Source organism: Agelaius tricolor, unplaced genomic scaffold (assembly GCF_023055355.1).
Source record: "Agelaius tricolor isolate 1412-34295 unplaced genomic scaffold, bAgeTri1.0.p SCAF_7, whole genome shotgun sequence".
NCBI classification, from domain to species: domain Eukaryota; kingdom Metazoa; phylum Chordata; class Aves; order Passeriformes; family Icteridae; genus Agelaius; species Agelaius tricolor.
In genome coordinates this window covers 3,398,600-3,422,451 of record NW_027269267.1, presented here as the reverse complement: position 1 = coordinate 3,422,451, position 23,852 = coordinate 3,398,600, and the positions used below count along the sequence as shown (strand labels likewise).

Sequence of the window (23,852 nt, the reverse complement as noted above, 5' to 3'; positions counted from 1 at the left end):
TTTTCTAGGTGGGAGAATGAATCAGGAAAGCAGCAGTGCAATATTGTATTTGTGGCAGGAAGAAATGATGAATCAATATGACTTCATGTTCTCAGAAGGCTGATTTATGTTTTTAAGATGTTACGTTATGTTACGTTATGTTATATATTATGTTATGTTATGTTATGTTATATTATGTTATGTTATGTTATGTTATGTTATATTATATTATATTATATTATATTATATTATATTATATTATATTATATTATATTATATTATATTATATTATATTATACTAAAGAATACAGAAAGGATACTTAGAGAATGCTAAAAGGATAATAATGAAAACTCGTGACTCTCTCCAGAGTCCTGACACAGCTTGGCCCTGATTGGCCAATGAGTCAAAATAATTCACAGCAGAATCCAATGAAACAATCACCTGTGGGTAAACAATCTCCAAACACATTCCAGATAAGCAAAACACAGGAGAACCAAATGAGATAATTATTGTTTTCATTTTTCTATGAGGCTTCTCAGTTTCCCGGGAGAAAAATCCCAGGCAAAGGGATTATCCAGAAAATGTGAATGTGACAGTGCAATATTCCCTGTGGCATCCCCTGGCTTCCTTCATCCCATGCTGGGAGCAGAGTTCCTCCAGGATGCAGGTCCCACTCGATGCCTGAGCCCTGCTTTAGGATCTGATTGTTTCCCTCCCTGCACACAGAGGCTTGCACAGCTCCCCAAGAGCTCTGGAGCTCGAGCAGCCAAGGCTGTCCCTGTCCCCTCTTGTCCCCCTGTGCTGGCCAGGAAGGGCAGGAGGGAGCTGGGTTGGCTGTCAGGGACTGATAAGGTGCTCTGGGTATTTCCTGGACGGGGCTGCTCTGATTTACAGCCAGGCCAAAGAGGCTGCTAAGGACCAGCTCTCTTTATTTCTCCTGCCTCCCACACACAGGAACAAGGAACAATGAAGATCATGACCCTCTTTCCACTCACATTCCCAGCCCTTCCCGTGCTGTCCAGAAATGGGAGAAAAAAGCCTTGTAGGAAATGAGGAGTCAAGTGGTGGCCACAGGGCAGGGAAAGGCTTTGCCAGGCTGCAGTGACAAGGCAGAAGCCACATTCTGTTCCCTGCCTTTAGTGTTTGCAGGTCCTCAACTGGAAGAGTCTGGGACTTAAAACCAAAGCAAAAAGAGCCTCTGTGAGCAATGTGGGAGTCACAGAATGATGGAATTGTGATGGTTTGGGTTGGAAGGGACCTTAAAATCACCCAGTGCCACCCCTGCCATGGCAGGGACACCTCCCACTGTCCCAGGCTGCTCCAGCCCCAGTGTCCAACCTGGCCTTGGGCACTGCCAGGGATCCAAGGGCAGCCCCAGCTGCTCTGGGAAGCCCATCCCAGGCCCTGCCCACCCTCACAGGGAAGATTTTTTCCCTAATATTCAATCTAACCCTACTTTCTTTCAATTTGAAGCCATGCCCCCTGTCCTGTCACATCCTGCAAGGGATGTCCATGGTAGGGAGGAACTGCAGGAGTGCAGCTGCAGGGCCGAGTTCCTTTTCTGATCCACGTTTAAATTCTTATTTCTGGGGAGCTGGGGGAGCTTCCACCCAACACCACCTCTGCTGCTGCAGTGGGGACTTGCAACAGCAGCAGAATCTCACTCAGGTCTCAGCTGGATCCTCTGCAAATCCCTCTCAAGCAGAGGGAAATGCAGGGACAGTAATTGGCATGGAGCAGCAGCTCGGCTGTGCTGGTGACAGAAGATTCTGTGGGAGTTATTAAGGGGCTGTTGTTAAGGTATTACTAATAATTTTCAGAGTAATTTCCATTCCTATTCTTCCCCTGACAGCCTGCAAGTGCTGTGGGTCCTTTTACAGCCCTTCTGCCTGTGAACAGTTTATTGTTTTATTGGATACGTTGCTTAGGGACAGCTCGGCACCTCCTGTGCTTTATTTCCCCCCTCCCTTCAAAGAGGGAGAGCATTTTAATATTTCTTGGAGAAAAATGGATGTAATAAAACATGAACATCCCGGGCCCAATCTCACTGCAGTGCAAAGCTCTTCCCTGAGAGGCTGTTCCGTGCTTGCTTTTCCGGTTGCTGTGCTCTGCAGAGAGCTGGAAGCACCATCCTGCTTCCCATAAACATCTTTCTGCTGCTAGTGGAAAGCTTTGCTCGCTTAGGATGGGAGGATGGAGCAGAGATGGACCTCTGTGGTCTCCACTGATGGCTTTTTGGGGTTTTTTTGATTGAGTCACTGCACATGGCTGAGCTGGGTAAAGTCACACAATGATGGTCAAAGTGCTGGAGTTACCCCTGGCAGGGTCATTGAATAGAATCATGGAATGGTTGGAGTTAGAAGGGACCTTAAAAGTCATCCAGTGCCACCCCTGCCACTGCAGGGACACCTTCCACTGTCCCAGGCTGCTCCCAGCCTCAGTGTCCAACCTGGCCTTGGGCACTGCCAGGGATCCAGGGGCAGCCACAGCTGCTCTGGGCACCCTGTGCCAGGGCCCCAGCACCCTCACAGGGAGGAATTTTTTCCTAATATCCCATCCAGCCTTGTCTTCCTTCATCTTAAGGCCATTCTCCCTTGTCCTGTCCCTCCAGGCCTTGTCCCCAGTCCCTCTGAGCTCTCCTGGAGCCTCTTGAGGCCCTGGCAGGGGCTCTGAGCTCTCCCTGGAGCTTCTCCTCTCCAGGTGAGCACCCCCAGCTCTCCCAGCCTGGCTCCAGAGTAAAGGATCCAGCCCTGGGATCATCTTAGTGGCCTCCTCCACCCTCCTTCCAACATTCCTAGAGCAGGCCCAGACCTGGACCAGGATGCAGAACTGCTGTGGGGTCTCACAAGAGCAGAGTGTAGGAGGAAAATCAGCTCCCTCAACCTGCACTTTGGCACTGGGAGTCCTCAAGGTTTGGAAAACACCCAGGTGAGGGCAAGGCCAGCAGTGAGACCTGGCTGTGCTGACCCCTGGAGAAGTGACCTCATGGAAGCCACCACGAGATCAAACAGCACTGACTGAGTACCTGGGTGAGGCCTGCACAGGGATCCTGCAGGGGGAATGGAAAATCCCCCATTTGTGAGCTGCTGCAGGCTGGAGATACTCAAGTGAGGGAAGGGAAACAGGGACCAGCATCACTGTCCACTCCTCACCAGCAGGAATCTCCTTCCCTGTCACAGTCGTGGGATGGGGACTCAATCTCAGCACTGGGTTTAGCTGAGAGATATTGCTTAAAAACAGGGAATGAAAAGTGTTCATGTGCACAAAAAAGAGGAGAGGTCTGTGAATTCTGGAAGGCACTGCCTGTGGGAAAGATACACCCCAAGCCTTTGGAACCTGGCAAAGCCCCTTGAGGAGAAAGTGGAATTTTCCCTACATAAACAACAATGGTTGTATGTGTTTAAAAAAAGGAAAGAAAAAAAAATTGAGATGCCAGCGGGCATAGAGCCCTGATGAGGAAGAAAAGGAGTGTTGTGCACAGGACACTGGGGGAACTGTTCCAAACCATCCTTAGGCAGAGATGTCCCTGCTGCCTCAGCAGTGGCTCCAGGGAGGACTGGGCAGTGTGGGAGAAGGGGATTTGGGACTCACTCCTGGCTGCAGCAAGATGTGTGTTCCTGGCATCTCCCAGGGCTGGCACTCAGGATGGGGAAAACAAACAAACAGGTCTGTTCAGAGGCATGTGGGAGGAATGATATTTCTCTTGGAAGAGCTCCTCTTCTTCCACAGGGCAAAATTAAAAAAGCACCCTGCAAGAGAAGGAGAGCTGCCTGTGAATGGCAGGAAGCTAAATGGGAGAACTGCATCTGCTGGATTGTTCTTTGCCTTCTGTCAGGGGAAAAAAAGAAAAAAGTTAGACAAAGAAATGAAGTTTGATTCAAGATACAGCAGGCCAAAGACAGGCAGCCAAGCAGGAATGGGTTTATTTGTTTAGCTTAAGAATCATAGAATGATTTTTGGGTGTGAAGAGACCTTAAAGCTCATCCAGTTCCAACCCCTGCATGGGCACCTTCCATGTCCCAGGCTCAAACATCCAGATGAAGAAGAAGGGGAATTATGCTCACTGCACCAGACTTTTAACCTGCAACTATTCCATGGGAAACACTTTCCTTCCCTTCTGCACTTCACTCAGATGGTAAAGGTGGGAGAAGGGCTCTGGAAACCCTCCTGTGGCAGAGCAATCCCACCCCAGACCATGCAGGTGAGTTGTACATGGAGAGGGTCAGGAGCTGTTGCTCCATCACTGCCCCCTTGGCCTCAGGAGGATGAGTCCAACCCTGCTTTTCCAGAAGGAAGGACATGGCCCCAGCTTTCCAGAGGGATTGCAGGTTTTACCTCTCTGTGTGTTGCCTTTGGCCCCTGGGAGGGAAGCCCAGGGGTGAGCCAGCCCCATACACACTCGTGGTGGGATCTCCCTCCATTCCCAAACCACAGGATTTTGGCTCAGCTTACCCACCTCCCTCTGAGCTCTGGATTTCTCTCCACAGCCCAAGGAATGCACAGACAAACCCATTTTCCCTTCTGGCTCTGCTCATAGTGAAAGACAATAAAGAACAAACAGGTTTTGGGTATGCAGGATTTAGAGGAATTGTATCAGGACTTCTGCATTTGCTCTCTCATTTTAGGTCATGATGCAGAAAACCATGGTAAACATTCTATATATGGGATTTTGGACATTTTTTCTAGCTATCTACACAGCAGCTGGGAAAAATATCTTCCAACTCCCACATTTTGCGTGTGCAGAGGTTTCATTACATTTGTTATACTTGCTACTCATATTTTGTTGAGTTCATCATTCACCTCGTTGTAAATGCCAAGAGAGGTAGAGACAGAAGGAAAAAAAATGTCAAGCTCTGATGCTTCTTCCCCAAAGCACAGAATTACTTAATAACTCCTTTATTCATACCCAAAAGCTTATCACTTGAAAATCTCAATTTGCACGGAGCAAATTAAGCTGTTACTGACCAGCATATCTTATTTATTTTTAATAACCTCACTGATTGTGTGGCTGCAGAGGGCACATCACATGGCAAACATTGGACATGAGTTCCTGGCTACCTTTCCCAAAGGCTGTGAGCCCCAGGGTGACTTTTTCATTCTTCTGGCTTACAGGGACACCTTTTATTCCCTCTTTAGCCTTTTGAGCATTCATATGTCTGGCATATGAACATCCTGCAGTCACATGGTGCTGGGAACACAGGGGGTTCAACTTGTGCTCCACTTCACACAGAGAAACAAAGAGAAACATGAGACACAAGATAAACTCACATGGCCAAGGTCTGGCAATTCTTTACCCCATCAAAATTTGGGTCAGGCTTGGAAAGGGCATCAAAAGAGCCATGGAAGAGATGGGAGCTAGAAATAGAAGAAGAGCAAAATCCTGCAACCATCACATGGCCAAGTGATGGGACTAGAAACAGAAGAAGAGCAAAATCCTGCATCCATCACATGGTTAAGGTCTGGCAATTCTTGACCCTGTCAAAATTTGGGTCATCCTTGGAAAGGGCATCAAAAGAGCCATGGAAGAGATGGGAACTAGAAATAGAAGGGCAAAATCCTGCAACCGTCACATGGCCAAGGTCTGGCAATTCTTTACCCTGTCAAAATTTGGGTCATCCTTGGAAAGAGCATCAAAAGAGCCATGGAAAAGATGGGAACTATAAAACAGAAGAGCAAAATCCTGCAACCATCACATGGCCAAGGTCTGGCAATTCTTGACCCTGTCAAAATTTGGGTCATCCTTGGAAAGGGCACCAAAAGAGCCATGGAGGAGATGGGAACTAAAACCAGAAGGGCTGAATATCCATCCCTTTGGTCCTTGGCACATGAACAGCCAGCAGGGCCAGAAATTCAGGGCTGAGAAACCTCCAGGTTTGCAGATAATGCTGAGTAGTTTCAGTAGCCAAATGGCAGAGTACTGGTGAGGAACTCCAGGACCTCACAGCACACAAACAGGTGGCAGGTGAGCATCAGTGTAGGTTGGTTTAAAGAAATCCACCCAAGGAAAAATAACCTAAGCTGAGTGTATGTGATGCTAAACTTGGAAATGGTAGCTACCAGGAAATGGATTGCTGACAACTCTCTGAAATCATCAGCTCAGGGTGCAGGCACTGCCAAAAAGGTAAAATAGCATCAGGGTACAGCTAAAACAGCTTTGTTTTTCTGCAGAGCACAACACTGGTGTGCCCTCACCTCAGAGCCTGGGTGAGGTGCTGGCCTCCAGTGCTTGAGGACAAATCAGCAGAGAGTGGCCAAGGGGCTCCTTCCTTTTAGGCTGGCCAAGGTGAGAAATCCCAAAGTTAGAAAGGAAAAGAAACAGGCAGGGTGTCCCTTCCAAGAGGCAGAGCACTGTGAGGGGATGGGGGCTCACTTGGGGAGCCACCAGCAGGGAGTGGCCAGGTTTGCTCAATCCTCCTGCCTCCAGAGAAAGGATAAAGCACTGGGATAAGGGATCCATCATCTGCCCAATCCTCACTCCTCACCTGTACCTGCTGTGGCACACAGCTCAGACCTAGGGTGAGTGTGAGAATGAGGAGCAGCTGACAGATGTTTCCCAGAAAAGTCCCCTGGACACTGAGCATTTGTAGCTCAGAGATTTCCCAATCCACAGGTGGTGTTTTACTTGGGATGGAATTCTACTTTTTTCTCTTTTTTTTTTTTCTGTTTTGTTTTTAATTAAAAAAAAAAAAAAAAGCAAAGGCTTTGAAGTCAAACTCTGTTATTAGAGGTGATATGCCAGCCATGGGTAGGTGCCAACTGCAGGACTTTATTTTGATTGCAGTCTCATGAGGAAAGCTGGCAGCTGGGAGCACAGGGAGGCATGTCCTGAAGAAGTGAAGAATTCAGCCAGACTGCTTTCAACAGCCTCTTTGATGCTGGGTGGCTGAGAACACAGAGCAGGGCTTTCTGTGTGAGCTGGGACAAAATATCCTTTAATGATTGTCTGCTGGGTCACCCTGGGCTACAGCTTGAACCCCTGTGTGGACCCAGTCCAGTGCAGCAGAGCAGGTTTTCATGGGATGGATCACACAGAATCACTGAGGTTGGAAAAGATCTCCAAAATCATCGAGTCCCAGCTGTGCCCCATGGCCACCTTGTCCCCAGCCCAGAGCACTGAGTGCCACCTCCAGGGATGGGGACCCCACCACCCCCCTGGGCAGCCCCTTCCAATGTTTTTGCTGGAACATTTTTGCTTCTGCCAAACACCCTAGTGTGGGTTGCATGGACCAGGATGCTTCTACTACCATGAAATTTCTTTTTTCTATTGGGGGAGGAAAATAAACAACTTTCCTTTAGCCTCTAATTTGGGGTCTTCAACAATCACCCACGCAAGAGACAACCATGGTTTCAGTCTAAATAAAGAAATAATTCCATGTTCAGAGGAAAAAAAAGGCTGCAAATGGGACTTGACCAGGTTGAGAAGACAATTAGTGCTCTGCAGCCGTGGTGTGAGAAAGGGGAAAAAAATAAATCTCACATTCACCCTGACAGCCCATACTTTATTTTCCCACAAAATAAATAATTCCCTCAGGATCAGGACCACATGTGGCACTACCCCTGTCCACAGCAAGGGGCTGGAAGGGGATGATCTTTAAGGTCCCTTCCAACCCAAACCATTCTATGATTATTTTCCTTTTATTCTTTTTTTAATTCCTTTATTCTTTTTTTTTATTTCCTTTTTGCAGGGACAAGGAAAACTGAGGCTGAAGGACAAGGAAAACCAAGTTTGCAGCTGTTTAGGGCTGACCAGGGGCCTACCCTCTCAACTCCTCCCATTTAGAAAGGCACATTCCCAAAAAAACCCCAAGCCCATGGTTTTTCACAGGGTGACTACACCAAAAGCAACAGCAAGACACAGTTTGGTAGAAAGATCAAGAGGCTTAGGGCCAGCATTATTTAATATCCTTATTTTTCACTTTTTAAAAGTGTGGCAATGTTTCTTGTCTGGAAGGTGGAGGGATGAAGAAGAGGATGATGCAGACAGCAGGGTTCCTCTGCACAGGATAGGAACAGTTCAAGCTAAAGTTGTCTTCCCACCTGTGTTTTTCCATATCTTCCCCCACCTCCTTCACACCACAGAGCTGCCAGTTTTCTTTCAGAGGCACAACACAAAGGTGTTAACTTCAATTTCTATCCAGAGAGAGTGGTTGCATCCATCCAGCTCAGCTCCAGACCAGCCTCCACATTCTTGCAGTATTTTCTCCAATAAGCCCCAAGCCTGGCTGGTTATTTTCTTTTTGGGTTAGTTTTTTCATCCTGCAGTTGTTGAGGGTGGTGAAGGGTGGACAAGGATTGAACCAACCAACAAACAAAGAAGGGTCTCTGAAACTTTCCAGATCAAAAAGCACACACAAAATTTTCTTTTCAAGAGGTTTTAATGAAGAGTCATATTTTTAAACCTCTCACACTGTACAACACATTTAACTGTACATCAAGCTCAGATAAAAAATAAAGCTTTCTTACAAAGTACGTTTTTCCAGTGATTTTTTTTCTTTTTTTTTTTTTGCAGTAAAAATAGCTGCTACATAAAACCCTCCTGATCTTTGAAAAGGAGTCACAGTTATTTCCAAAAATAGAATTCATATTTTAATCATACAGAATAAACTGCAGGAAGAGACAAGTGAACTGAAAAAATAAGGCTTGTATATAAATTTTTTTTAAAAGTACATGCATAGAAGTTGAAAAACATATGCCATTTATAAAGAAAAAAAGGTAATTTTACCCATATTAATATTTTTATTTTTCAGTTACAGAAGAAACCACAAACAGGCCCTTTTATGTCCCAGAATACAACATTAGTTTCCTGTAAAAATGCCAAAATGCACAAAGAATTGCCAGCTTCAGTCCTGGCAAAATCCTGAGCCTGACCTCCCTCCCTGCCCCCCCCAATGCATGCACACTGAGCATAGAACTTCTGCTGTCTCTCAGGCCAATTAAATATTTGCAGAAGGTTGTATATCCTAGACAAACATGAACCCCCCTCCCCTCCCCACATTTGATAAGTTTACATTCATCCTATTTCAAAGCACACATACAATTAGTTTAATTTACACTATACAGTATCTGTTAAATAGGAACATCAGAGTTTCCAAAGGAATCACAGAATATATACAAACTGAATATTGAAATGGTATGATTTTCCTTCCCTTCTTTTGAAAGGGTGGGGTTTTTTTCTGTTAACAGTTGCTACATCTGGTTTTGCACACGAGAGTGTTTATGTACCTATGCAGCAAATTTCTGGAGTAGTAACAATAATAATAACAATAACAAAACGTGCTTTAAAACAAAACTTATACCGGTTCTCCTTACTGCTCATTTCAAATAAATTAGTTTGTGTTTGTTTTTAAATAAACTGCATGAGGACGGCGGTGTTTCAAAAACATCCCAGCCAGAGCTCCGCTGGGTTTCTCACAGCCAACCTTTGGTTCCACAGCCAACCCATCCTTCCAGGGCAGTGTCAAAGCGCCGCGTGGGGCAGGGCAGGCAGCTGAAACGCTGCCCCCAGGAGCATCCAGGGCTGTGCCCACTCCCCAGAGCCCCACCGGCCGCTCCCCTCCCACAATGGATGAAGCTCCCGCTCTGCCTCCCCGAGCGCGGCGGGCCTGGCTGCCGTGGCTCCCGGCCATTGTCCCCACCGCTGGTGACTCCAGATCCACTGCCAGGCTCGGGGATCAGTCCTCGGTGTCGGGCTGCACGCCCAGCATGGCGTGCAGCTCCTCGGGGGCATAGCCCAGCAGGTTGTGCAGGTCGCACACGAAGCGGTACACGTAGCGCTTGCCCGACGTCTTGTGGATGATGTTCTTGTCGTAGTAGTAGCGCAGGCCCCGGCTCAGCTTCTCGTAGTTCATCTTGGGCTTGTTCTTCCTCCTCCCCCAGCGCCGTGCCACCTGCCAGAAAGAAAAACTCATTGAAAATTTGTTCATCTTTTCTTCTTCTTCTTAGTGGCTGATTAAAGAAAACCCTTTCTCAGTCAGAGCGTTTTATTTGTTTTGGGTGGCCCAGCCTCGCAAGAGAGGAGTTGGTGACGGATCCCACAGGAGACCTCAAGAGCAGCTCCAGGAGAAGGTGGCTGACAACAAAGTGGAAGTTGGCCCAGAGTCAGGCAGATTTTTCTCCAAAACACCCAGGCTTGAGTTTCAAGCCCTGGGAATCATTTGTTTAACTTAGGGTGAGCTTGAGAGTTCCCCCATAAGCCTTTGGTGTTGTTATGCTAAGTTGTCCATGTTCCACTCCCCTATTGGATTTTGTCCAGATTTGTGCTCCCCTTGTTTCCCCTCTATGGTTATTGTTCTAGAATGTTCTACCCCAACTGTATATATTGTTGCTTCCCCTTTATCTCAGGTCTGGGGATCCTGCCCCTCATTCTGTGCTCCACATTTGTTGTTTTCACCCTTTACAATAAATTTCCTTTTGGGCAACCCCATTGAACCTGCTCCTTCTCATTTTTGCCAGCCTCGCCCTGAAGTCAGAGAACCAGAGAGGTTTGTCACAGCCACCCTCACTGTGACAGACACCAGTTTGTAGGGGACGGGCCAAAACATGTTAAAGGAGGTCAGGTTTAGGCAGAAATCACAGAATATCCCAAGCTGGCAGTGTCCCACAGGGACCAGAGTCTAATCCCTGGCCCTGCACTGGACCACCCCGAGAAACACAGAATATCCTGAGCTGAGAGGAGTCACAGAACCAACCAGGCTGGGAAAGACCTTTGAGATCAAGCCCAAGCTATGACCCACCACCACCTTGGTATCCAGACCATGGCACTGAGTGCCACATTCAGTCTTTAATCCTTAAACACCCCAGTGACTCCACCACCAGTGCAGCTCCTGACCCTGCACAGGACGAGCCCAGGAATCAGAGAACACCCTGAGCTGGAAGGGACCCCCAGGGATCCAAACCCAGCTCCTGTCCCTGCACTGACACCCCAGCAATCCCATCCTGTGCCTGAGAGTTTTGCCCAAACACTCCTGGAGCTCTGACACAATCTGCTCTCTCAAAAAACCACTGTTTTACCACTGATTAGCTATCAGGCAGCAGGGAACAACTCTTTACTAGAAGTTCAATGCTATGAAGTCCCTTGGAGTTCATGATTCCTCTCCCCTCTTTTTTCTTTTTTTTTTTTTAAATCTAAAAGTTTCACTGGACTTTTTATGCCATCTCTTAATACAATAATTTTCCTACTGCAAACAGTATCAGAACATGAAAATGCATCACTTTTAATGAATGAAGTTCCCAAAATACTTCAAAAGCAGCACTACCATCTTTGATGTGCAGCTAAATACACATTATATCCAAGACTGGGCCCACAGAGGTCAGATCAGACCCCAATATCTTTGTTTTCACCCCAATTAGCCACATACCTCATCTGGGTCAGCAAGTTTAAATTCCCATCCATCTCCTGTCCAGCTAATGAATGACTGACAGGACTTGTCAGTCAGTAACTCCAGAAGGAATTGCCACAGCTGGATAGGTCCACTGCCTGTTGGGAAAGAGGAGACAGAAAAACCACAAATTAATACCTCTGCCAGCTCTAACCACAAGCAATGTATGTGACCAGACTTGTATCATAGACCTGGTAATTAATCTGATTTATCTTTTTTATAGATCAGAAAGAAACCTAAGGTTTTACTCTATAGCACAAACCTGCTACTACCCATGGGAAAATGAAGTCATGTTTTTCATGGAAACAAAGGATTTGACAAAGTTCTGGCTTTCCCTCTCATATGGATCCTTTAACCCTCACTCCCACCTCCCAAACAGCTGCATTTTGAGCTCCAGGGCTTGTCCTGAAGGCTTTGGCTTGGCAAAGATCCTACAGGAAAAAACCAATTTCAGCAAGGACTACAGCAACAAGGCCTTAACAACACCTGTGGGAATTTCCAAATCTGGGAGATTTTGTCCAAGCTCCCCTCTTTTTCAAACAGATCAAAAAGTCCATTTGATTTTTACTTGATCTGACATGCCTGCCTGTTCTTGCTTTGGGTGGATAATCCCCGAGACTTTGTTTAGTAACATTAAAAATCAACATTATTTGTGACTAGTGGTCTGTACCTCCCATGGCACACACTTGGAGGGAACACTGATGTTACATTAAAAATAGGAGTGACCATTTTGCCTCACCACTCACCAGTAAAGCCAGCCAGGATGGCTGCTGGTATAACTGGTTTCCCTTGCTCCACAGGATCACTCCTCTCTTGAATGTAGTCTTTGAAGGACATGGTAGGTTTGCTCAGGCACAGGGACTGGCTGCAGTCATCCTCAAAGCTCTCATAGGATGGCACACGCTGCAAATCCACCAGGGAGGACTGGCTGTTCCAGGACTGCAGCATGGAATCTGAGCTCTCATAGCTCTCAGCACCACTGTCACTGGATTCGTGCTCTCTCAGCTTGCCTTCATCACATAAAACAAAATAAATAAAATACAAATATAAGAATAAATATAAAATATATAATATATAAAAAAATATATAAATATATATAAATATATAAATATACAAAATAAAAATATCTATAAAAATAAAACTATATATATATATATATATATATATAAATATAGAAAAATAAAAATAAATAAAAGACAGTGTTGATGGTTTCTTTCCCTCAATCCAGCCTATCCATATAAATCATGCAAAGGAGGAAGAGGCATTCAGATCATGGCCTTGGCCCCCGTGGTTATCATGCAGATAATGACTCACCAGAGTTATCCATCAGCAAATTGAGATTGTTCCTTGGGAAATCTTGGTTTACTGCACAGTAGTTCACACCAACAGCATCTGCTTGGGTTTTAGGGAACAATGGGAAGTCTTGTTCTGGGTTGAGGAGATTCGGTGCCGTGGAAGTCTGACAGACGTCAGTCAGGAGACTGGGTTTGGGATAACTGAGGGGTTTAGGGTATCCAGGCATCTGCATTCCATAGGAATTCTGATCTACGTTAACAGCTGAAAAAAGAAACCAAAGAATTAGATGATTTTTCCCCTGGAGACGCTTAAACAAACTAATACACTAAATACGCCAAATCAGATTCTGCAAATCCCCCTCTCTAACTTGCCAGCCACAAATGCCCATTGTTCATTCTTCAAGGAAACTACTAAGAAAAAAAATTGGGGAAGTTTTAAGTGGTTTTGAGCAAGGCTCTCCCCCATTAAGTGGTGTAATCAGGCTGAGCTGAAGCCTGACTGTGGCAGAATAAAACACACCATCAATCAAACAATCTGAGGGAGCCAGCACTGCATCCCACACACTCCCAACAGCTCTAGCACACTCCCAGAGCCTTTAAAAAGGCCTGAACAGAATTCTTGATGCTTCTCAGTTTTTGCCTGTTTGCTAGAGATGGGAGTGGTTATTGTGCTCCACAGATGGAGGGCTTGGCATAGCAAGAGGAAATTTCATTTTCCCAAAGCCTTTGCTCTTCAAACGATTTCCGATATAAATTAGGTGACAATTGAACAATACAAGGAAAGAAGGCTGGAGGAGCCGAAGTCAAATGTTCTCCTCAAGCACAGTAACTATTCTGATGCTTTTTGTTTCTACCCTGAATCTGTGACATGCTCAGAATAAACTGAGAGATGCAAAAATATGAATTTTTAAAAATACTTACTTAAGGAATTATTATTGACCCAGTGAGGAACTGAGGTGAGGTGAGAGTTCTCCACGTACTGATCCTGTGTTTTCTCTTGGCTGTCTGGGGAGAGGAGAAAAGGAGAAAATTTGAGTTTATAGTTTTAAAGATCCAACCTGTATGCCATGGAAAGCTCCTGACTCTTGGGAGTATTTTGGTACATTCACAAAAATTTTAGTGGCACACTCTATTTGTACTGCATTCTCTCTCATGACAGAAATCAAAAAACCCCAACCAACTTCCAACAGCCTTTAAAACCATCATTACCAATTGAATTTTTCCATTAAACTTAAAAACAACAATTGCAATGTTCTTTAAGGTCCAACTGTTGGTTAACCTTGTATTTATGGGGTTAACTGTCTTATTTATGGGGTATTTACAGTGGTTGTACTCCAATCTCACTTATTCCAATCATCTTCCCAAAGAAAACCTGCCCACAGATGTACTCAGCCTGCACACAGAATGTCTGCAGCCATCTGCATCTGTGCTTGGCATACCAGGGATGTACTGACAGTGCTGATAATGCTGTTATTAAGCAAGTTTTAAAGTTCATTTTGAGTTTTCATATGCAATAAAACCCTTCATAGTGAAACCAGTGTTGAAATCGAGTCCCATTTCTGTTTCTGTTAGGAGAGCCCTAAACCAAAAGCTTTTTCTGGCTCTCTAACTACCTTTTATCATCTGTTCCAGGTGTTCCCACAGAATATCACCCACATAGTCAGGTGCCAGTTCCAGGAAACGCTCCTTGCCCAGGTTGCACAAGTCTTGGCCACTCATAAGAAACTGATGGAAATTCACATTTGCCAAGCTGAACTCATTGGTAGCCCATGAAAGCCACTGGCAAACTTGTTGTTCAGTCCACAGCCAGGGATCTGCAAGACAGGAAGGGTCCAACATTTAGAGATAACTCCTGGCCCTTGTCAAATAATCTTCCTTAGAAAACAGTGAATTAAAAAAAACCCTAAAATTATTTAGCCAAGTTATTGAGTCCAGAATGAATTCAGAATGAATGTATTCTTGAATTTATAAAAAAAACCAAACAACCCAGTCCTCTCTTTTCTTTCTGCATTCACTTGCAACCAGAGATGCCCTCAGCTTGCTTGACTCTCTCCTGCTGCCAAAGCATGAGCTCTCCATGCACCCATTTTTAACACCAGCAAGTCTGGCCTCTCCAAGGCAAGCTGTGCCAGATTCACATAGGATCCATTCTTGTATTTCCTACTGACATCATTCTTTCCTTTTCAAAGAGCAGCTATTCAGCCTCCTCCTTAGCATTAAAAGGGAAAAAAAAAAAAGAGCTTATAAATAGCAAACACTTACTATTTGGGATACCCAGCCGACACTGTTCCTTTGTGAAACCACTGAAAGTATCTTTCAGGGCCTGACTCATCACAGCCTTGCTGCACGGGGTTAACAGAGGCAATTCACAGTTGTTCGACTCTGCAAGAAAAGAAAAGGGGTGGAGGGGAGGAAGAAGACACATTAACTTCAGGGCACTGAAAGGACTGATGGGCTTTTACTATTTGAAGAATTAAAAAAAAAAAAAACCACCACCAAAAAGGTGCTAAAAAGTTGGTGTTTTAAAAGAGATCACCATGCTCTAAAATCTCTGTGTTACTCATTTGATAAGATTGCATCACTAATTAGAGCTTTGCAGCTTTCCATGCATAGATCTTTATTTACTCTCAGTAGTTACATAAAGTGCCTTTGTTGCAGGAAAACTTGATTATTTTTTAAGGGAAATGAGACTGCTTATTCCTATTTTACCACCTATAATTTGCCCTGAGACTTCTTTGCAACTCCAGACAATCTTTATTTAATTTGAGAGCTAAGTAACTGACAGCAGGGTTGTGAAGAGCCAGCTTGCACTACTCAACACTGCATTTCAGACCTTATCACATCTCATCACCCAGGCACATGGTGCAATGGATTATTCCATCATCTGGACCAAACAAGTGTGACTGGTAACAAGCTGGGGGTGAAGAATGCATCCAACCACAAAGCTGGCACCATTATATATCAGTAAAAACCACTGATCTACTTCTCTGACTTTCAAATTTACAAGAAGATCCTATTTTAGGGATAAATTCAGCTCCCACTCAGCTCTTCTTATTGGTCAATTTTTACCAGAAGATGCCTCATTTTATCACAGAATGGTTTGGGTTGGAAGGGACCTTATAGCCATCCAGTGCCACCCCTGCCATGGGCAGGGACACCTTCCACTGTCCCAGTTACTCCTGGCAGATTCCAAGTCAGTTCAGAGCTGTGCAGCTCTTCTTGCTCTCCCAGACTATCTACAGGCTGCACTTGTGCTTAACTTCTGCTTCTACCACACCCTTCCTAACATCTGCAAGCACTTGCTTTGCTGACCAGAGCAGGTGACTGATTAGAATCACACTAGAACAAAGGACCTGTGGTTTTCTGGGTTTGAGGGCTTGAGTTTTTTTTTCCTTTCCCTAAGGGGAGATAAAAGCAGCATCAGGTAAAATATCTACATTTTGTCAGGGATTTTTGGCAAGGATATGTAAGGCACTCCTGGGGGGATACTGACCTACACACACACAAATAATTAAAAAAAAATCTTAAAGCATCCCTACCTTATTTTTTAAAGTATGGAATAAAACATACTGGGATTTAACACCAGAGAATGGAAAAGCCTTCAGAATATTTGCACTTTAATTATGGTTGAGATGTTGCAAGTTTAAATACATTAAAACCCTCTTTTTAAAGATTTTTAAACTCTTAGCTCTGCCTAAACTCCTACTATGGTTTCTTCCATGAAAAATCAGTCTATTAGGCTACTGCATCCCAGCTCCTATTTCTTTTCAGTATAGAAAACAAAACTATCCACAAAGAAACTCACATGAACAAAACCAAGCACGTACACAGAAGTCTGTGTATTAAACCACCCAGGAAATGTTAGTTAGACCCCAAAAATTTCTGCTCTACCAAGTGGACTGAGGAGCAAAGTGAAGATTTACCATAAGAAGTGGAGTCAAATCCTGTTGGCACTTCCTGAAGCGTTTGGTCTTCACTGAGTGAGCAAAAATATCCAGCAAAAAGCGAGTTGGAGCTGTCAAAGGTGTCAAACGCTGGCTGACGCTGCAGAGGAACAGAATAAACACAGAACCACGTCAGCATTTTGCTGGAGAGCTGTGAACTCCTCTGCTAGGAAGTGTCTGGCTTTGGTTTCCTCGATTTGGAGATCATGCACAACCACTACCTTGAATGAGCCAGCTCTGAAATGTACCCACAATGAGGGCACAGCTTCTGCTACGTGAATAAAACCCACTGAGAACAAAACCCACTGATAAGGGCCCTCGAGGTGGGGGGTGTTCTGCAGCTTACAGTACAGCCAAATCAAGATATTCTTAGGTTTATTTCCTGTAATTGAGGCTTTTAACAATAGACAATGCACATGTGTGTATAAATACATATTTATTTCCAGGTACATTTTAAAGAAATCTTCATTTCCTTAATCTTTTAAATTGATTATCCACTCGATGAGGATTTGATGGCAGATCAGGAAATTATGGGAAAACTGCCAGTGCAAAACCTACAGTAGATTTAGGAATTTGGTTTTTTTCTTCTAAAGGATAAAACTCATCTGAACCACATCAATTGGAGCTACACAGCCAGCTTTACAGGACTTGAGGAAGGATGTTGCAGCAACTTTTACACTTCTGCCTTACTGGATTTGCCAGCAACCACATTTTGAAGTCTTTTAAGTGCTCAGATGCTCAGTGAAACACTTCTGCTTTCATTTTATAGCAAAGGATAAACAAGACTGATAAAAATGTTCCAGATAAAAGTGGGTTTTACTGGCATACTGACATTCAAGAAATATTGTTACATTTTGAAAACCTAACTCCTTTCAAACTCGACTTGAGCCAACTGTGTATGCCAGAAATATTGGTATGAAATTACTAAATTCCCCTCAACCACTTTAGTCTTTGGGGGGCAGAAGGAATGTGAGCAGAGGAGGAAATAACTTCAAAAACAACTTATGAAACTTGCTTGTTAGTCACAGGGAAACCCTATCTGCAACATCATGAGGCAAAGATGGATAAAAGTCGCCACTGAGATTTTTTTCAAGGCACCTGAGGATAGAACATTGCTCTGGAAAGCTGCAGCTGGCCCATGGCAGCTCCTGCCCTTCAAGGAGCTGGAGACAAAGGCAACTTGCAAATGTTTATTTGGTTTGGGCAAACGCTGATTTGCCAGCTTGTGCCAAAGGAGTGGATTTAGCTGAGGACAAGGCAAGGATTTTTCAGAGCAGTATTCACGTGCAATGCAAAATGCAACCTAAACTATGTTCCTGGAACAGCAAATTAGGATTAATTTTCCCTCTCATTCCCTAACTTCTCACATAAAAATCTCCTGGCCAGCAGGGACAAATTGTGGAGCTCTGTTTCAGGTACTCCCTAAGTCAAAGGCAGCCCTTGGAAAGGCTCATGTCTGAATAAAACAAGTTAATAACATCTACCAAATCTGCTGGTAAAAGATTCTTTATACATTACTAGATAAAAGCTCTGACTCATCTCTAGTACCTAAAAGAAAGGGCAAGTTCTTTCAACACAATCTGGAAACTCCTGCATTTTGTGTAAATGACCCTTCTCCTGAGTCACTGGAAAAAATGCTGTGGCATGTGAATGAGTAAAATCCATACCGTGCTGGTTTCATATTTCAAAAGGGAGAAAATTAATGTGCAAGCATGTTCTTCATTTAATAGTAGTAAAAGAGGAAAAACACAATGCAGGATGAATTCTGCTCATCCTATCAGTTTCACAACTACTTTGTTTGGCTTTTCAATACATGTAATTGTTGCAGAACGAAATAAAATGGAATGTGAACAGCCACAGCAGAGCAGAACACAAATCTCTGACTTAATTCTATGAAAACTGAACACTGAAAAACTGCTTAGGGTAACCACTGTGTTAAGAGCACACAGATGATAAGTTGGGGATCTCTTGGATTTTTTTGTGGAGAAAAACAAAGGTTAAGAGGGGACATAAAGCATCAGAGCAGTGAACATCCCAGAGCCTCACTGATTCTTCAAACCATGGCCATTCCTCAAAGCCACTGAGAGCAGAAAGGGTCTCCCTAACCTTTACATTGATCAATGCTGTGTAAAAATCAACTTGGGGAGGGGGAAAGCCCTTCCAGACTGAACCTTTATAGTCTGCTGACCTCAGTTTGTAAATTCCTTTCAAAAACAAGGTAACAGGCACAGTGTGCCTAAAGATCAAATAAATTTAATGATTTTTGGAGTTATTACAATGTATTTGGCTTCCATTAATAACAGTTGGAAGTGAACAAGCTACTTTTAATCCAAACAGGGCTCAGGAAGGTACCAAACCTGACCAGTCCTATCAGGACAGGCCTCTGCCAGTCTCATCAAATTAAAGATCTCCTGCTGTCCATCCTTTAACCTTTATTTTGGCAGAAGTTGCACCAACACCAGCAAATCTGAGCTCAGTTCTTGCTACCTCTTTTAAATTTAGGGAATGGAGAGAGGGAGCCTTGCTGGGGGAGAAGGTTGAGGGTTCAAGATTTGCACCTTCCTATCTCAGTCCTTCTTTTCACATCTCTGTGGAACTCAGTGGGAATACTCTGGCAGAAGATTAGGGGGGAGCAATGAAACCTGTGCTCACTTGGCTTGTCCAGTTCCCGTTCTAGCACTGCAGGAACACAACAGGAGCACTGGCTGGGAGCTGCCCCAGCTGGGCTTGGGAGCTGACAGCTCCAGGGCACTCACCTTGAGCATTCCTCTGTACATGTTGGACACAGGAGCCACTTGGTCCATGTTCCTGAGCCCAAAGTCACTCATCTGAAAAAGGAGAGGGGTCCCATTAAATGCACAGCCAAAGGAGGAGGAAGCAGATGTTACCAGATGTTACCAGATCCAGCTCTGGCAGTGAGATGCAGGGAAAGCTTTTCCAACATCCCAAGCACACATGGCAGCTCCCACCTTGTTTTTCAGCTGGGAGAGCTTTCACAGAATTTGTGTTTGTCTGCAAAGCCCACAGAAACCCCCTTGCTCCCTGAGTACCTGTCTCTCTGGGCTATGCTCCAACTTTTCACCCATTATCTGAGGTGATCAGTTTTGTGTTATTTTTGTGCCCTCTCACAGGCCATGTATCACTTCAGACTTTGGCTTTCAGAGGAAGAGGAGTGACACTGTGATACACCTTCACCCCTTTATAAATAATCAGAGAAGCCAATTCCCAGGGTCCCCAACCTCCTGCCTTGATTCCTTTACTCCAAACCACATTACCTTGTACATTTTCTAAACACAGGATTAAAGCATTTATAAAGCTTTAGAGGGCTTAAGTTTCAATTGAAAAGGGGATTATGCAGTAAAATACCCTTTTTAGAGAGCTGATAATGGGACCACTATCAATATGTTCATGCCACAGAAGTGAAACCTTTATCATATTGCCTTCATTACCAGGAACAGAGTTGTGTGAGGCCTGTGTGACTTTTCTCCTATATATCACTTAAGGAGAAGAGTGATAAGATTCATATCCAATGGGAAAGATCAAACATAAGGAATAAAGCCAGTTTTATGGCCATTGTTTAGGTTTATCATGATGCTGCAATTCAGGTACCAGTGAATGATACCTTATCAAGCTACACTCTTAATTTTCCTTCCCTTTTTTTCACAGCATTGGGTGAATTCCCTTGCTCCACAGCAACTGCCTGAAAACATGCACTTGTATTTAAATCACAGAGGACACTATCAAGATTTCCACAAAAATGTGGTCACTTACTACAAGCCAAATCTATCACTCACCATGTTAACACAAGGAAAAAAAAATCACTTTCAAATTCAGAAAAAAATCGTAAATTAGGATCTTAACAAAATAAGCCCAGCTTGTTGAAAATGGCAACACATTCAAAAGCCATCCATATAAACAGAGAGGAAAATAAAAACATGCAACAGCCACAGACAAGGAGCCCTTTCATCCTTTTAAATAGCTGATCACTTAAAAATAAAACTAAAAAAAAAAAAAAAATATAGAAAAAAAATAGCAAGAGTCCTTAACATGAAAGGCCTATTTCAACTTGACTGGGCCTTCTAATTGAAACAAAATAAATCAACTGACACTGAAAAGAATATTCATTAATGTTACTCAAAAAGTGCAATCTACTGAATGATGTTTTTCACCTCAAACAGCACGTACAAATATTTGATCTAAATTACACATCTCATTGAGCAGCAAAGAATTTCACCCAGCGTGAGTCTCACTCAGCAAGCATCCTAATCTGTTCATTAAATTTGCCACACTTTAAACAACTGTTTATCCTTGCATTTGGCTGGGCTTTTTAAAAAGTATATAGCAATTTCCAACACCCTTTGTTTTGCCTTTGCATTCTGCTCTGGTGGCCAGGGATAACTGGCTTGGGGATTTGAGTATTTGAGGAAATATTCTATGTATATTCTGTAAGTTGATGTCTGATCCCTGGCTTGGGGATTTGAGTATTTGAGGAAATATTCTATGTATATTCTGTAAGTTGATGTCCGATCCCTGGTTAGGAGTACAAATAAGATTCCTGGCACTCGTGTGCAATTCTGACCTCTCCACAAATCCTGTTAGGCACTTCCCCATCCACTAAAAAGGATTCTCTCCTTCCTGTCTTTTTTTGTTTGTTTGTTTCTTTAGAGACGTTTAGGGCCCTAAGACAAAAGGTTTATACCAAGTGTTGATTACACGGCATTGCTCATTAACCCAAGCCCGTTTTTCTCCACGCTGGGTTTGTTCTGAAGGAAAGCTTTGGAAAAATGAGACCCTGAGCTCTGGCTGAAAAACACATGGAGATCCTCAGCATGTTCTGCAACACTCCAGCCGAATATCTCAAGCAGAGGAATTTCTAGACCCTCTGCGCATCCCACATCAGCTCTCTCCCCATCTGCAGCACAAATTTCCAGCCCTGAGATACGAAACCCTTTACAGACAAACAGAGCTGGAAAGGCAACGTGGATTGGCACAGAGGGTTAAACCTGCCTTTCTGCTGGACTTAGAAAGCTGCTGGGTTTTTTTTTTAAGTTCAGAAAAGCCACTACGGCCCGACACGGTGTGACTGGGCCTCACCTCCAACTCCTCCACTAATGCTGATGACTGCGACTTGCCAGCTATAATTGGTTTAACTGGCAGGACACCTTCCTCAACACCCCCGCATAGCTGAGTGGGTGAACCAGAACAGGGTCAACAGGATCAGGCACTTATTAACTAATACTCCTGAATTCTGATCGCCGTCCTTTCAGCAGCAGCCAGGTGCCTGCCCACAGCTGGGCAGCATCCACATGGACAAGGGAAGCGCGCTGGTGGCTCTGGTGTCCCTCCAGTGTTTTTCCTCCTTGATTTTTTTGGGAGTTTTTTTAGGGGGGATAGCGGGCTGGGGGATATGATGCTGGTTGTTGCTTTTCTTTTCAATGGCAATTCTTTCAGGGGAAAAAACAGCCTTCTTAAGAAGAGTGTAGGAGAGAACGGCGTGCCCCGTACAGCCCCCGAGCTCCGCCGGGAGCCAGCCCGGCTCCTCACACACATGACACACGCTTCGCCCACGTATAAAAAACTTCGGTGGGCAGATCACACAGCCCAACGTTTCGGTTTTCTCTTTTTTTTTTTTTTTTTTTAAAGTCCCTTTAAACTCCTAACCAAATCCAGAGCGCGCTGCCCATTAACCCCTTCCTGCCGGGGCCGCGGCATCCCCCGGGGGATGAGCCCCGTGGCCGCTCCCCTCAACCCCTCACGGCCCCGGGGGAGGCCGATCGGGGGGTCCGGGGCTGTGATCGCCATCCCCGGGGAGAACCCGCGGCGCCCACGGGTCGGGAGCACCAGCAACGAGAGCTCCCGGAGCCCCCATGAACCCTTTTTCCTTTTCCCCCCTCCGTCCCCCCGCCTCACCTGGCCCCCGATGCCGGCGCTCCTGCGCTCCCTCCCCGGCGGCGGCCCCAGCCCCACACGCGGCGTCCAAGGGATCGAGGCGCCGCTGCCTCTGGGCGAGCCAAAATATCCTCGATGCGGCCGCGCCGGCCAACAACAACAACAGCAGCAGCAGCAGAAACAGCAGCAGCAACGCTGATCCCGGCGGAGAGTCCCGGCCAAAGCAGGGGGGCACAGAAGGGGCGGGATGCGGCGGGCAAGGCAGGCGGGTGCCCGCGGTGCGTGGGCGCTGCCGGCCGGGCCGCGGGTGCGGGCGGCCCGCGGTGATGCTGCGCTGGTTCCGCGCTGGTTCCGCGCTGGTTCCGCTGCCTCCCGGCTCCGCTCCGCGCTGTGCCGCCCGACCGCCCTCGCAGGCGCTCTTCAGCGGGCGGGGGGAGGCGGCCGGACCCGCCTCCCTCAAGCCCGGCCCCTCCGCTTGTTGTCGTCGCTGGTACCGGCACAGCCGCGCTCCGCCAGCGCCGGGATGCCAAGAGCGGCTCGGGGAGGAAAAGTAGGGGGAAAAAGGTGTTTTATGTCGTTCTGACAGACGGATGTTGTTTTTTTAAAATTTTGTTTCCTCTCCCCTGCCCGGTTATACGTGAGATAATTCATGCTGGACGTTTTCCATGCTTGTTTTTTAATTAATGCCTCTGGTCGGGGTGGGTGAGATTAGGAGGGTTAACCCCTAAAATTACAAATGGAAATGGTCTATTTGGACTATTTCTTGAAGAATGAATTTCTTGAAGAATGAATTTCTTCACAGAAAGGCTGATTAAGGCATTAGATGGTGGAGTCACCATCCCTAGAAGTGTTCAGCACTCGGTGCCATGGTTTAGTGCACTGTCAAAAGTTGGACTCGATGCTCTCAAGAGATCTTTTCCACCCTGATTCTATGATTTTCCTCAGCAAACTGCGACACTCGGTGCTGTGGAACTTCAGGGATTATGTCATGTCGCACCTTCCGCAATTATTTTGGGGAGTTCTTAATATAAAACGGGATGCGGCGCGGCAAAGCCGCAGCCTGCGAATCGCAGAGCCTGACGCTGCAGCCTGTGAAACAGAGTTGGCGTTCCTCACACCTTGGGAAGAAAAAAAATAAAAATTGGTGGCCCTTGGAAAGTTGCAAGGAGCTCAGTGACACCAAAATGTAAAGTTACTTTCTGCTGAATTTATTTCGTCCAAGTGAGTTCCCCCTGGTTTTGTGGACAAGCAGGTCTGGGTGGCTTTTCTTAGTTTGGAGCCACCTAACGTGCCTGATTCTCTTGCCAAATCACCTACAAATGATTCGTTTGTGGTATTATTTATTTATGATATTATTTATTTATTT

General features: G+C 45.2%; 1 protein-coding gene across 1 annotated transcript; it reads right to left on the bottom strand.

Moving 5' to 3' along the window:
- Positions 1-8,336: 8,336 nt before the first annotated feature.
- On the bottom strand, positions 8,337-22,923 carry ETS2 (ETS proto-oncogene 2, transcription factor). Its single transcript, XM_071430143.1, has 10 exons — positions 22,508-22,923; positions 19,354-19,425; positions 16,577-16,697; positions 14,916-15,035; positions 14,267-14,467; positions 13,575-13,658; positions 12,673-12,915; positions 12,105-12,368; positions 11,338-11,456; positions 8,337-9,867 (listed from the first exon to the last, which is right to left on the bottom strand). Exons 2-10 carry the CDS (start codon positions 19,423-19,425, stop codon positions 9,652-9,654), a joined length of 1,440 nt encoding a protein of 479 aa, XP_071286244.1. The 5' UTR covers positions 22,508-22,923; the 3' UTR covers positions 8,337-9,651.
- Between the last annotated feature and the right edge of the window lie 929 nt (positions 22,924-23,852).